The 12,256-nt window shown below is 32.4% G+C and overlaps 1 protein-coding gene across 4 annotated transcripts in view; it reads right to left on the bottom strand.

The window, feature by feature from the left end:
• Window positions 1-12,256, bottom strand: part of Tinag (tubulointerstitial nephritis antigen) — a 76,814-nt gene that overhangs the window by 32,338 nt on the left and 32,220 nt on the right. For all 4 annotated transcript variants that reach the window (XM_048805523.1, XM_048805524.1, XM_048805525.1 and 1 more), the window contains exons 6-9: window positions 11,109-11,259; window positions 8,748-8,928; window positions 7,209-7,254; window positions 3,469-3,592 (exon numbers count right to left, since the gene is read on the bottom strand). In XM_048805523.1, coding sequence (XP_048661480.1) covers window positions 3,469-3,592; window positions 7,209-7,254; window positions 8,748-8,928; window positions 11,109-11,259 — 502 coding nt within the window. The remainder of the gene's footprint in view (window positions 1-3,468; window positions 3,593-7,208; window positions 7,255-8,747; window positions 8,929-11,108; window positions 11,260-12,256) is intronic.

Below are 12,256 nucleotides of genomic sequence, written 5' to 3'. Positions count from 1 at the left end.
TCAGGAAAACTGAATGTTGCAGACCCTAGAGCAACATCTGCAAAATTCTGATGGTTTATAGTCCAGGATTTTATTCCAGTTATGTTATTCATCAATATAATTACTTTTTTGAACATACAAGAAATTAGGTAATCAAGCCTTATGAGCTCTTCTTAATAAAAAAATTACTAGAAAATAAAATTCAGTAACAAAATAATTAGTAAAAGTTAAACTAAAGGATAGAAGAACCACTGTCAAAAAGTACTCACTTATTGACTCCACAATGCATTGTATAGAATAATGTGTAAACCCTGTGTACTTTAAAGTTTCACAATAGAATGCAGATATCTTTTAATCATTTGATGTGCATAAATAGTAGCATAACTAACCAATATCAGAAGTATGATAGAAGGAGATGTGGGAAGAAGTATAAGAGTGACAAATTTACTCATTTTATCTGTTGACAACAAATTGATAAATATTAAAATATGCAGCTAGGGCTGGGGTTGTGGCTCAGTGGTGGAGTACTTGCCTCACCTGTGTGAGGCATTGGGTTCAATTCTCAGCACCACATATAAATAAATGAATAAAATAAAGGTCCATAAACAACTAAGAAAATGTTAAAAATATATATATGTAGCTAAAGTGAGCTACTATATCAATCACTAATTCTTTTAATATACATCTTAATTTCCATAATATTATATTAAACATTATTATATTCAAGTAAGATTAATCTAAGTAAGAATATTTTAATACGCCATATCCTATTTTTTTCCTATTTTAGTTTGTCTCCCTAACTTTTCATCAACAGAAAGTGAGAAAAATTTTCTGATTTTTTCAACAATTGTTATGCTAATAATTATTTATTTTTAAGGTTTGGTTTGGGATCATTTCTTTTTTAAGCTCATTCATTTTAGTGGTAAACATATGCAACTTATATATATATATTTTTAGTTAAATGCACTTGTTCCATTGGACTTAAGAAAGCTAGGCACCAGGAACTGCCATGAGACTCTAAAATGGTGTGACTATGCAGAATAGACCTAATAAAATGAAAGAATGTTGAGAAGCTACGATTTTTATATACTTATAATGAAAACATTAGCAAAAATTTCCTTCTTATAAATTTTTAAAACTTTAGTACCCTATTTTCACATGAAAATTTTTTCTTTTTCTTTCTTTTTCTTTTTTCCTTTCTTTCTTTCTATTGTCTTTATTTTCCTTATTGTTATTTATCTAGGATATAGATAAAAGTATTCCAAATTTTCAATAGAGGTTATCTCTAGATGGCAAAATCATATATCACATATCTTTTCTCCTAGCTGTTGTTTTTTAAATCAATATCCTACATTAACATGAAGTACTGAATTTTTCAATTCTAAGACATATATTTTCACATTCCTGAATCAAGACAAGTCATAGATCTTTGGATCCTTGATTAAAGACATGTGATAATTCTGTAATTGAAAGACTGGAGTATTTTAAATAAGTGAGAACTGACGGTTAACGAGACACCTGACGGATAGATTGTCTATATACCTTAGAATTATACTCAGGTTTCCAAAATCAGTAGAAGATAACAATTTTGTTGTAGGTGAGGTTGTTTTCTGCAGGCTTAGTAAATTTGTTGGGAATGACAAGCTCAACTAAGAATGAAGTTATTTACAAAAAAGGAAAGATGAAGAGAGAGAGTTTTGGATGGAAACAAAAACAAAACTTTTCTGTAACATTTTCTTCGAATTAGAGTGAGATATTTTGAGAACAAATTTGCAAACTGAGACACAATCAGAATGAGACTGAGAAGGTTCAGTGGGGAAGTGTTTTTTTTTTGGTGGGGGGGTGAATTGGTTTTATAATGGTCTGTCTTTCAGGCCCTATTTGTGAAATTATTTATCCCTGAGACACAACCACCAAACAAAATTATAAACTTTGTTTCTTGCCCTTGCATAGGTGAATATATTTTACTTTCAAATTTGATCAGTGCAATTTTCTCAATTCTCATATAAATATTTTTAAAAACCTTATATCAAGCTAAAGATGATCTTACCCTCTCTTGTTACTTAATAACTAACATTTGTAACTCCATTAAAAATTTTCTCCCTTGATCATAATACACTTCAGAATTGCACCTTCTCCTTGATTATGTCGGATATAAGAATTTACTCCAATAATATATTTCAAAGGGAAATACATTCCCTTGTCCTTAGAACAGATTCTTAAGGACATATTCACAAATGGGAAGCAGGAGATGATCATCTTTCCTAGAATATTGAGTTTGGCTTCCATGGTCTTCTTTTTTAATTTGTTCTTAGATATACATGATAGTAGAGTATATTTTCTTGACATAATATATACACAGGGAGAATAACCTATTCTAATTAGGATCCCATTCTTTTGGTTGTACATAATGTGGAGTTTCACTGGTCACGTATTCACATTTGAACATAGGAAAATTATGTCTGATTTATTCCACTCTTTTTAAAATAATGACAAAATAATGGCCAAGTTTGGATAATTTTTCAATTGGTAAAATAATCTCTCTCACAAAGGGGAATTCCAATATCTAAATACATTATGTATTATTATGTTCAGTTTCATTTTCCATAAATGAACCAATAGCTTCCAAATAACAAAGCTTTTAAGAATTTAAGAAGACTTTAAGTAATTAGAGAAATGCAAATCAAAATTACTCTAAGATTTCACCTCACTCCAGTCAGAATGGCAGCTATTATGCATACAAATAACAATAAGTGCTGGCGAGGATGTGGGGGGAAAGATCCATTCATACACTGCTGGTGGGGCTGCAAATTGGTGCAGCCAATATGGAAAGCAATATGGAGATTTCTTGGAAAATTGGGAATGGAACCACCATTTGACCCAGCTATCCCTCTCCTCTGTCTATACCCAAAGGAATTAGAAACAACATACTACAGGGACACAGCCACATCAATGTTTATAGCAGCACAATTCACAATAGTTAAACTGTGGAACCAACCTAGATGCCCTTCAAAGGATGAATGGATAAAAAAATAATGTGGCATATATACACAATGGAATATTACTCAGCAATAAAAGAGGACAAAATCATGGCATTTGCAGGTAAACGGATGGAGTTAGAGAAGATAATGCTAAGTGAATTTAGCCAATCCCCAAAAAAACAAATGATGAATGTTTTCTCTGATATAAGGAGGCTGATTCATAGTTGGGTAGGAAGGGGGAGCATGGAAGGAATAGACGAACTCTAGATAAGGCAGAGGGGTTGGAGGCGAAGGGAGGGGGTATGGAGTTAGAAATGATAGTGGAATGGGATGAACATTATTATCCAAAGTACATGTATGAAGACACAAATGGTGTGAATATACTTTGTATAAAACCAGAGATATGAAAAAATGTGCTGTATATATGTAATAAGAATTGCAATGCATTATGCTGTCATCTATAAATTTTAAAAAATTAATTAAAAAAAAGAAAAAGGAACTGCCTTACCCAGTAAGTTTGACTGCATGTGTCCGAAATTTTCGATATTTTTCTGATTCTTCATTTGTGCTGGTAACATGTCTATATATCCCTGTCTTATAGTGAAAGAAATCCTCGTGGACTTGCATTATGGCTAAAATAAAACCCAACAGGAGAATGGCAGAGTTTTAAAAAATCATCTTTAAAAGTCTCCAGAAATTCTATCAAAACAATGAATGAATAAATTGCAAGGAGCTAAATCTATGAAGAGATTGTTTAATTCCCTCATCATTTTCTTTTCTACTTAATTGATTGATTATAATACTTTCCTCTTCTCTTATAAAAACAAATTTTACTTACTTAGAACATTACTTGACTACACATTATACCTTTAAATGCCACTCAAGTCTTAATCAACAAAGGCACTATTACCAGGAATGGAGCCCCTTGCAGGGAAGGGCTACTGCAGTAGATCAATGATTGCTATTTCTTTTTTTATTTTTAATTGGTTGTTCAAAACATTACACAGCTCATGACATATCATCTTCCATACATTTGATTCAAGTGGGTTATGAACTCCCATTTTTTACCCCAAATACAAGTTGCAGAATCACATCGGTTACACATCCACATTTTTACATAATACCATATTAGTGACTGTTGTATTCTGCTACCTTTCCTATCCCCTACTATCCCCCCTCCCCTTCCCTCTCATCTTCCCTCTCTACCCCATCTGCTGTTGTTTAATTCTCTCCCTTGTTTTTTTTTTCCCCTTTCCCCTCACAAACTCTTATATGTAATTTTGTGTAACAATGAGGGTCTCCTTCCATTTCCATAGTTTCCCTTCTCTCTCCCTTTCTCTCCCCCCACTCGTCTCTGTTTAATGTTAATCTTTTCCTCATGCTCTTCTTCCCTGTTCTGATCTTAGTTGCTCTCTTTATATCAAAGAAGACATTTGGCATTTGTTTTTTAAGGATTGGCTGGCTTCACTTAGCATAATCTGCTCTAATGCCAGATGCCCTTCAATAGATGAATGGATTAAAAAACTGTGGCATTTATACACAATGGAGTATTACGCAGCACTAAAAAATGACAAAATCATGGATTTTGCAGGGAAATGGATGGCATTAGAGCAAATGATTGCTATTTCTAATGTCGTGTTTCACCACAACTTTCTCAAAATCCCAATTAAGCCAGCAGAGAAAGGTGAGTATAGCAAATTGGGCTTAAAGCAATTTTCCTTAACCTTATAAATAAATACAAACCTTTCCTTGCAGAGTTTGAATAAAAGGCAAAACCCTGGCAAAAGAATACTCTGACAGGATTTCATCCTCCCTGCTCTACAGAGCTAAGCCAGTGTTGTATTATTTAAAAAGTAGAGCTGATGCTTCCTAAAACTCTCCTTCACGCCCTCACCTGCATTATTTCTTTTCTATATTGTATGCCACTTTGTAGAAGGAATTGGACAGTTCAGGGTGAACACTTTAAAGTTCTTTTCCAAAGGATGTGAATTGAAGATTTTCTAACTGGGATTAAATGTGTATAGTCTGATAATGATAAACAGTGTTAGTCTATCTTAGTTTGACATGGATTATATAAAAAAAGAACTAATTTCACTAGCACTTGGTAGATACTAAAATTAAATTAATATTCCAAAGTCAAATATAACTTTATAAGTTTTCCACTTTTTATTTCATTTTTTAAAGTTACATGTTTTTTTTTTTCTGATGCTGTTCAAATAGTCTCAAAAGAGGTTAGGCCTTTTTTATCTACTATAAAACACATTCCCATAGGATTTAAAGAATTTATATAACTGTACTCCATGCAGATTTCTACTTTTGTTCTCTTTTCATCACCTATACTTATTTTCAATTGTACAATTTTAGAAGCATGCACAGTTTTATTTATTCAACATTCTATTCTTTTGACAATCTTTTGTACTGAGATGGGGGAAATGCTGAATGTTAAACCAGGCAACAATGAGCATACAATCAAATTGCATCTACAGCAAGAGCCAAACAGCTTTCTATCCATTCATAAAAATGTGAAGATATTGCTAGTGATTTTTCTTCTCCATAGAACCATTGATTCCTTTAATTCTTATGATTTAGTTCTTCCATAAGCATTATAAATAAAATATATCCTCCATTGCTGAAAAACACTGCTAACTAAAGAACAAGGTGAGAAACTATCATAATCAATGCAAAGATGACATTGCCTTCAATTTCTGACACCAAACCAGAGTTGATGAATCCACAAACACATAAATATATAAACTACAGCAGTGCGGTTCTAATCTTGGAAAGCTGCAGTAAACTCATTGTACAAAACTATAACATTCATGCATGAAGAGAAGAAGGAGCTGTCTTGATTATTGCTGTCTTGCCCCTGGCTTGAGTTGGCAAGAAACAGGTTCTCAACAAACATTTTCTGTGTTCAATAATTCACATTTTTATTTTATTGGTTTGAATTTTTTTATCTTTATTTTTGATTGATTATGTGAAATTTATGCATATGGTAATAAAGCAAGCCTAAGGTGTTCTCAACTTTAAATAATTATGATTCAAATTTCTCTTGAGTCATTAAAAATAGAGAAAGAAACCCTTCAAACAACAAAACAATGATATAAATATTTAAAAGGGTTAGGTAAATGGCCAAAAATAATTTAAGTGGCAAATGTCAAAGTTGGACCTTTAAAAGTTAATCTAGTGTTCAAAAGTCTTGGATCCTTCAAGTTTCCCACTCTTACAACAGCCAATGATTTATACAGCTGTAAAGGAGAAAGAAGCTTCTCATGTTTTTTCAGATTTTGTGTAAGGTTCCAGGATTTCTTAAATTCACAACATGTTTAGTGTGTTTTGTTTTCTCCGTAAAACATAATTTCAGCACAATTAGAAACATCCATGATCTTTTTCTGTATGCTGAACTAATCAAATCAGCATTCAGGCAAAAAGAAAATCTTCCCAACAGTTTCTTAAGTATATATCAAATATTTTAAATTTAATTTTTTAAATTTTTTATTCCAATGCACTGATAAATAATTGGGCTTTTTGGTGTTCACAACCTGAATTCCACTTTATGCCTCATTGAATTTTTTTCTTCCATGCACTTCAAGGCTATGTTTGTTTAGAGAGGGAATATATTCTGTGTATTTTTCCTTCTCCACGTCAATGTTACAAAATAAAATTCAACAAATAAGCAAAAGTAACTATTATCAGAGATGATATTCTGAAAATCAAAGTCAATATACAGTGAGTCATTACATAATTTTGTTATTAACTGTTAGTTTATCTCAAAGAACACATTTACAAAATTGTCAAGTTTGAGGCCTTTTGTAAGACACAAAAATCATATTGGCTTACTTGATTTCCCTTGAACTAATACAAAAGAAATGTATCTAGTTTTGTTTCTATTACTAATCCTCATTTTTTCCAATCTGTTACCTAAGGTGAAGGTGACAATATCTAACATTATGTATGACTCTTACATATGATTAAAGGGAGGAAAGTGAGCTTGTTGTGAATTAATCACTTGGCATTTCATGTTTGAATGTCTGTTAGTCCATGATCACTTGAAAATACTCAGCACTTTTATGAAATTAATCACTAATATTTAAGAGTTCAATATAGAAGTGAGTCTATCTCTTAAAGTAAAATGGCAGATAATTAAGTGATTAGCTAAGCAATTCTCATAACTGAACTGATTTTAGAATTATTAAATGCTTATGAAGATTCTTAAAGCAATTTTTATTAAATATCATGCAAGTTTACCTTGAACTGGTCCATTTTGCATGATTTCCATCATTATCTCAGTTTCCTGGAATGGGAAATATCAATGAGTATCATCATCATTATCAAAAATACTACACCTACAGTTTGACGGCTGTAGTACAATTTAGGTGTTACGTAATCCGAAATTATTTGATCACTTGCAGTTTATTTACTCTTAATCATAGTTTGAAATACTCACACATGAAATATAACATTGATGAAATTGCTAAAGATGTGCTCATTTTTTGTTGAGTTTTATCACTAAATGATAATTTTGGAGTGGAGAGAAAGTGTATTAACTTTTTATTGTGACAAACAAAAAATATCAAAGCTAAGTTAAAGCCATGATCAATCAGTGGAGATCACAACAGCTATCTCAGATGTTTAGTGAGGTCTCTCTACAGCTTCAGTACAAATATTTCTGTGTTGCCACCCAATGTACCCTCAGTAGGGAGGCAGGGAATTTCCTCCCTCCCTGTTTCTGTCCCTCCCTCCCTCCCTCCCTCCCTCCCTTCTGTATATATTGAGCACAAAGTATAGTCTAGAAACTATGATAGAAACAAACACTGACTATGCACCCATCCTCAAGATATTTACATCTCAGTGGTGTAAACAGACATTCATACAACTAATTTCACTATTATATAATAAGTTATATTATCGAGAGAAGCATAGATTGTTATGGCAACAAACCACAAAAGGAAATTAATCCCACTTAGAAGTCCAGTAAAACTTAAAAAATGATGAAATTTTGCTCTAGACTTTGACATTTGTGTAACATTTCACCAGATGGAACAGTGGGTTAACACCTTGGATCAGAGAAATTATCACCTAGCTAAGTACACATGCATGGATGAGTGTGATATATCTGGAGAAAAGAGACAGATACATCAGAAGCATTGTGTGCAGGTGCACAGGGCAAATGCTGACAGGACATGAATCTATAAAAATAGTAGAATAGACTCAATTCATAGAAGACCTGTTTACCATGGTAAAAATACTGGACTGTATTTTGGAGATTACTGTGAGTCACTGAGGAGTCAGATATTTTGGAGTTAAGAAGACCAGGTGACACTGCTATCATGGAATAAAACTTGCCTAGGATTTTAACATGACAAACTGGAATCTAAGACTATTTCCTATTGTGAATATGCTCACTTCCATTATCTTGGGGAGTAAAGGATTGATAAATTTAGCACCACCACAAAAAATTCAGTGAAAGCAGGTTTGACTTAGCTTTACTTATCAAGTTTGTATACACACACACACACACACACACACACACATACACACACACTATAAAACATAATTTAAGAACTTTATTTTCCTGGTCATATTGTAAATTAAGCCCATTTTTGACACTAATATTAGGAAAAAATAGAAACTGTACTCAAAGTCTTTAATGGACACTGTAAGAAAAAAATCTGAAAATATAATATTTTATTTTTAATAGTTTTAAAGTTTTTAAATAGTATTAACAACAGAGCTATATATGTTTGAGGATGTTGGCCATTATTAGTTCTTGCTATTTAGACTTACATTGGAAGACACTCTGTAGGCAGGAGAGCATTGGTAAATCCTGTTAGACTTCTCTATGCTGTTGGGACATGGCTTGGTGGCATGCCTTTTTCCCCGCCCATCAGACCTACTAGCCATGGCACAGATATTATTGGTGTTATTTTGGTCCTTAAAAAGTGGATAGCAGGCATGAGATACCAGTCTATGAGAAATAAGCAAAAAACAAAGGTAGTATTTAGGGAAATGCCATAATATTCTGTCTATGTTCAATCTTGCTGAACTAAACATTCATAAATTTTGCTGGTTACCTACATGCATAATTTAAAAAATATCAACTGACTCCAACAAAGCAACTCAATGACATTGCATTGCTCTCTACCCCTGTATTATTTGTTCATTATTATTTTTGAAATTTTACTTCAATCCTTTTCTAATAAATAATTCTATCTTCAATATAGGATTACCTGAGGATGAAAAGTAGCCATTTATAAAGCTGCTAGTAATATTAAAATATAGATTATAATTATGTATAATAATGTAGAAGAGTCTAATTAGATATGAAAAAACAATCACTTTGGTTATTTACAGATAAATTATGTACATTTAAGAATTAAGGGTTTTTTTATGGTTTGTTGATATTTTATTTAAGTTACAGATACTATCTTTCATAAGACTTTAATGATTATATATCTGTAGTTCATGATACTTTGGGGAAATAGTATAACAATTATATAACATTTAAAGTAGAAACTTATGAGATAAACACGATGCACAAAAAATTTTTTAAATATTTTGATTTCTGATTTTGAAAGTGAACTTAGCAAAGTGCAAATTATTTGATTCCAAATATAATATAATCCTATTGAATACAAAGGTCGATAGTAAGGGAACTGAAATTACATAACTGATTTTATATATATTTAATGCTGAAATGACCGTTAAAAATCCACTAAAATTGGTTCAAAAAAATGTGACAGTGTCCAACAGAGTATGAAAATCTCAGCAAGAAACATGATGAAAACAAAGCATAAAATATGCCACATTTACATTTATATTAAATGCTGAGTGGTATAGACTGAATTGTGTGAATCTAAAATTAATATGTTGAAGTTGTAAGGCCCATGTGATGGCATTTGGTGTTGCCCCTTTGAGACATAATTAATTCAAATGAGAGCCTAAGTGTGGGACCCTCATGGATGGGATTCTGTGCCCTTATAAGAAAAAGGAAATAACCAGAGCTCTTTCACCACCATGTGAAGACACTTCAAGAAAGTGAACAACTGCAAGCCAGGAAGAGAATCTCTGCCTTGTACTGAATAATCCAGCACTTTGACCTTGGACCTTGCAGTCTCTGAGACAAAATAATCCCTGTTTAAGTCACCAGACTCTGACATGTGGTTATGAGGGTACAAGCAGACTAATACAATGAGATTTAATTTGATCTCAATAATAATTTATATTTTGAAACTCCTGAAAAACTTTTATCTTTATCATAGCATAAAACAGAAGCCAGTCAAACTCTACTACACCAGGAAAATTTCAGCCCAAGCTGCCCATTCAAATCACCATTTTATTAGGCAAAATACATGAAAAAAAATGTTAACAATTTAATGCTACCTATCAATATCTGACACTTTCCCTCTTTCATAACATCTAACTGTTGTATGACAAGTTAAGGCCACTGACTGGATGGTGAAAGAATGGGAGTCACTCCACATTCTACTAGTTGTCAGGTGCAGTCCTTAGCCAAATAATCAGCTCTGAAGCATATCAGCTCTCCAGTAGCCACATGGTGCTGTGCTGGTGTCAGCTGTGAGAGTAAGGATTTGCAACCTGAGAATTTTCACCAACTAGGATGAACACAGTAATGGCACTGATGAGCTGAAGCAACTCTAAGTTACTTTTTTTGTGTTATTCTTCTGAGATTTTTAATCTAATTTTTCCTCCAATTTTATCTCTATTCATCAACCTAGCTAACTAAAAGGCACAATTGAGGAATCAGCAACATTGATTACTGCAATCCCTCTGAAGGAACTCACGGGAACCACTTGGTGCAGAGCAGCAAGAAGAAAAAGCTTGTTTGAGTCGTCAAAAGAAAAATTTATGTTAATTTAGATAAAAATGTACACATTCTTTAATAACTGTTTCCAATAGCTTCTTATCTCAGAAGATACCACATATAGTATATATCTAAAAGTAAAATTTATTTGTATATATATCATATATATATACACATTATATTCACCATATAATAATATATATATATTAGATTTTTCTTCTTTTTTGTTTTTGTAAAAAAAACATCTCAAAACATTTTTCCTTATTGTCACTTGAGACAACGTTCATAAAAATCTTAGAAACATGTGTTGGGCAGCTATTTACCCACGTTTTCTCAGGTACCACCAGGCCCTGTCAATGCTTCCACTGTTGCATCCATGACGGTTCTTAGGACAGCACGAGATCAAATTCTGAGGGGACAGATTGGCTGTGTATCGACCCTTAGACTGAATTGCTATTCGGTCAGCTGCCACACCTGTTTCAAATAGAATACTGGTTAATACTCAAATGATACACAACATGATGTTTCTAGTAATTCACATATCGTTTTCTGTTGGAACGTTAGTTTTCAAAATTGTACATTATTTGAGATTAAGAACAAATGTCATTAATAGATCTATGTATTTCAGTCAGTTCAACAACAACATAATTTCAGTCATGATGTTTGTATTCTATTGATATTACTCCTTTAACTTAGGAAACTGAAAGCTTTGCTAACTTGTTCCTTTCATGTTCTGTATACTTTTGAACCTGTCATTAAGGAATCTGTCAAGTGGCAGTTTTCTTGAGGCCAATATGTTACTTATACTTCTATCTCTGACATGGTATCTTGCATGTAATTATGGTTAAATACATTTTTAAATGAATGTAAGTAAATTGGAGAAATTAAGAAAATGGATTGTAAAAATATTAACTGAAAATTCACCCATGTTAATTTGATATATTGGAGTAAATTGAATCCTTCCTTTTTAAATTGATATCTAATTTAACTACCCAGGAGCACATACTTCAGCTAATTCAAACTATTATAAATTTATCTAATACCTTAAAGCTACATAGCACACTTTTATGCTTGTAATATGTTGAAAATAATTATCTTAATCTTATTTCAGTAAACATAGACTTCACTTTTATATACAAAGTGAGTATGTTTTTAGCTAAATATACTTAAAACTATCATTAACTCTTATAATTAATTAATATTACTAGTCAGTGACACACAATAATATAGTTACAGTAATTATGTATATTATATATGATACTACATTGTTGGGACCTCTGCTGACCACGGAAGTGCAATCGCTGGGGAAAGAAATCCCCAGTCTTGTGATTCTGATTTTGTGATTCTCCATGTATGTGACAGTTAGAGCTTGAGAAATGGCTTCCATATACATGCCTGAATGGCCCCAAGATATGGCTTCCGCAAACACAAAGAATAACTCCCCAGCAACGGGACACACATACCTAATGGG

Source organism: Marmota marmota, unplaced genomic scaffold, assembly GCF_001458135.2.
Source record: "Marmota marmota marmota unplaced genomic scaffold, marMar, whole genome shotgun sequence".
NCBI classification, from domain to species: domain Eukaryota; kingdom Metazoa; phylum Chordata; class Mammalia; order Rodentia; family Sciuridae; genus Marmota; species Marmota marmota.
The sequence above is the reverse complement of the archived record's forward strand: the minus strand, read 5'-3'. Positions and strand labels throughout refer to the sequence as shown.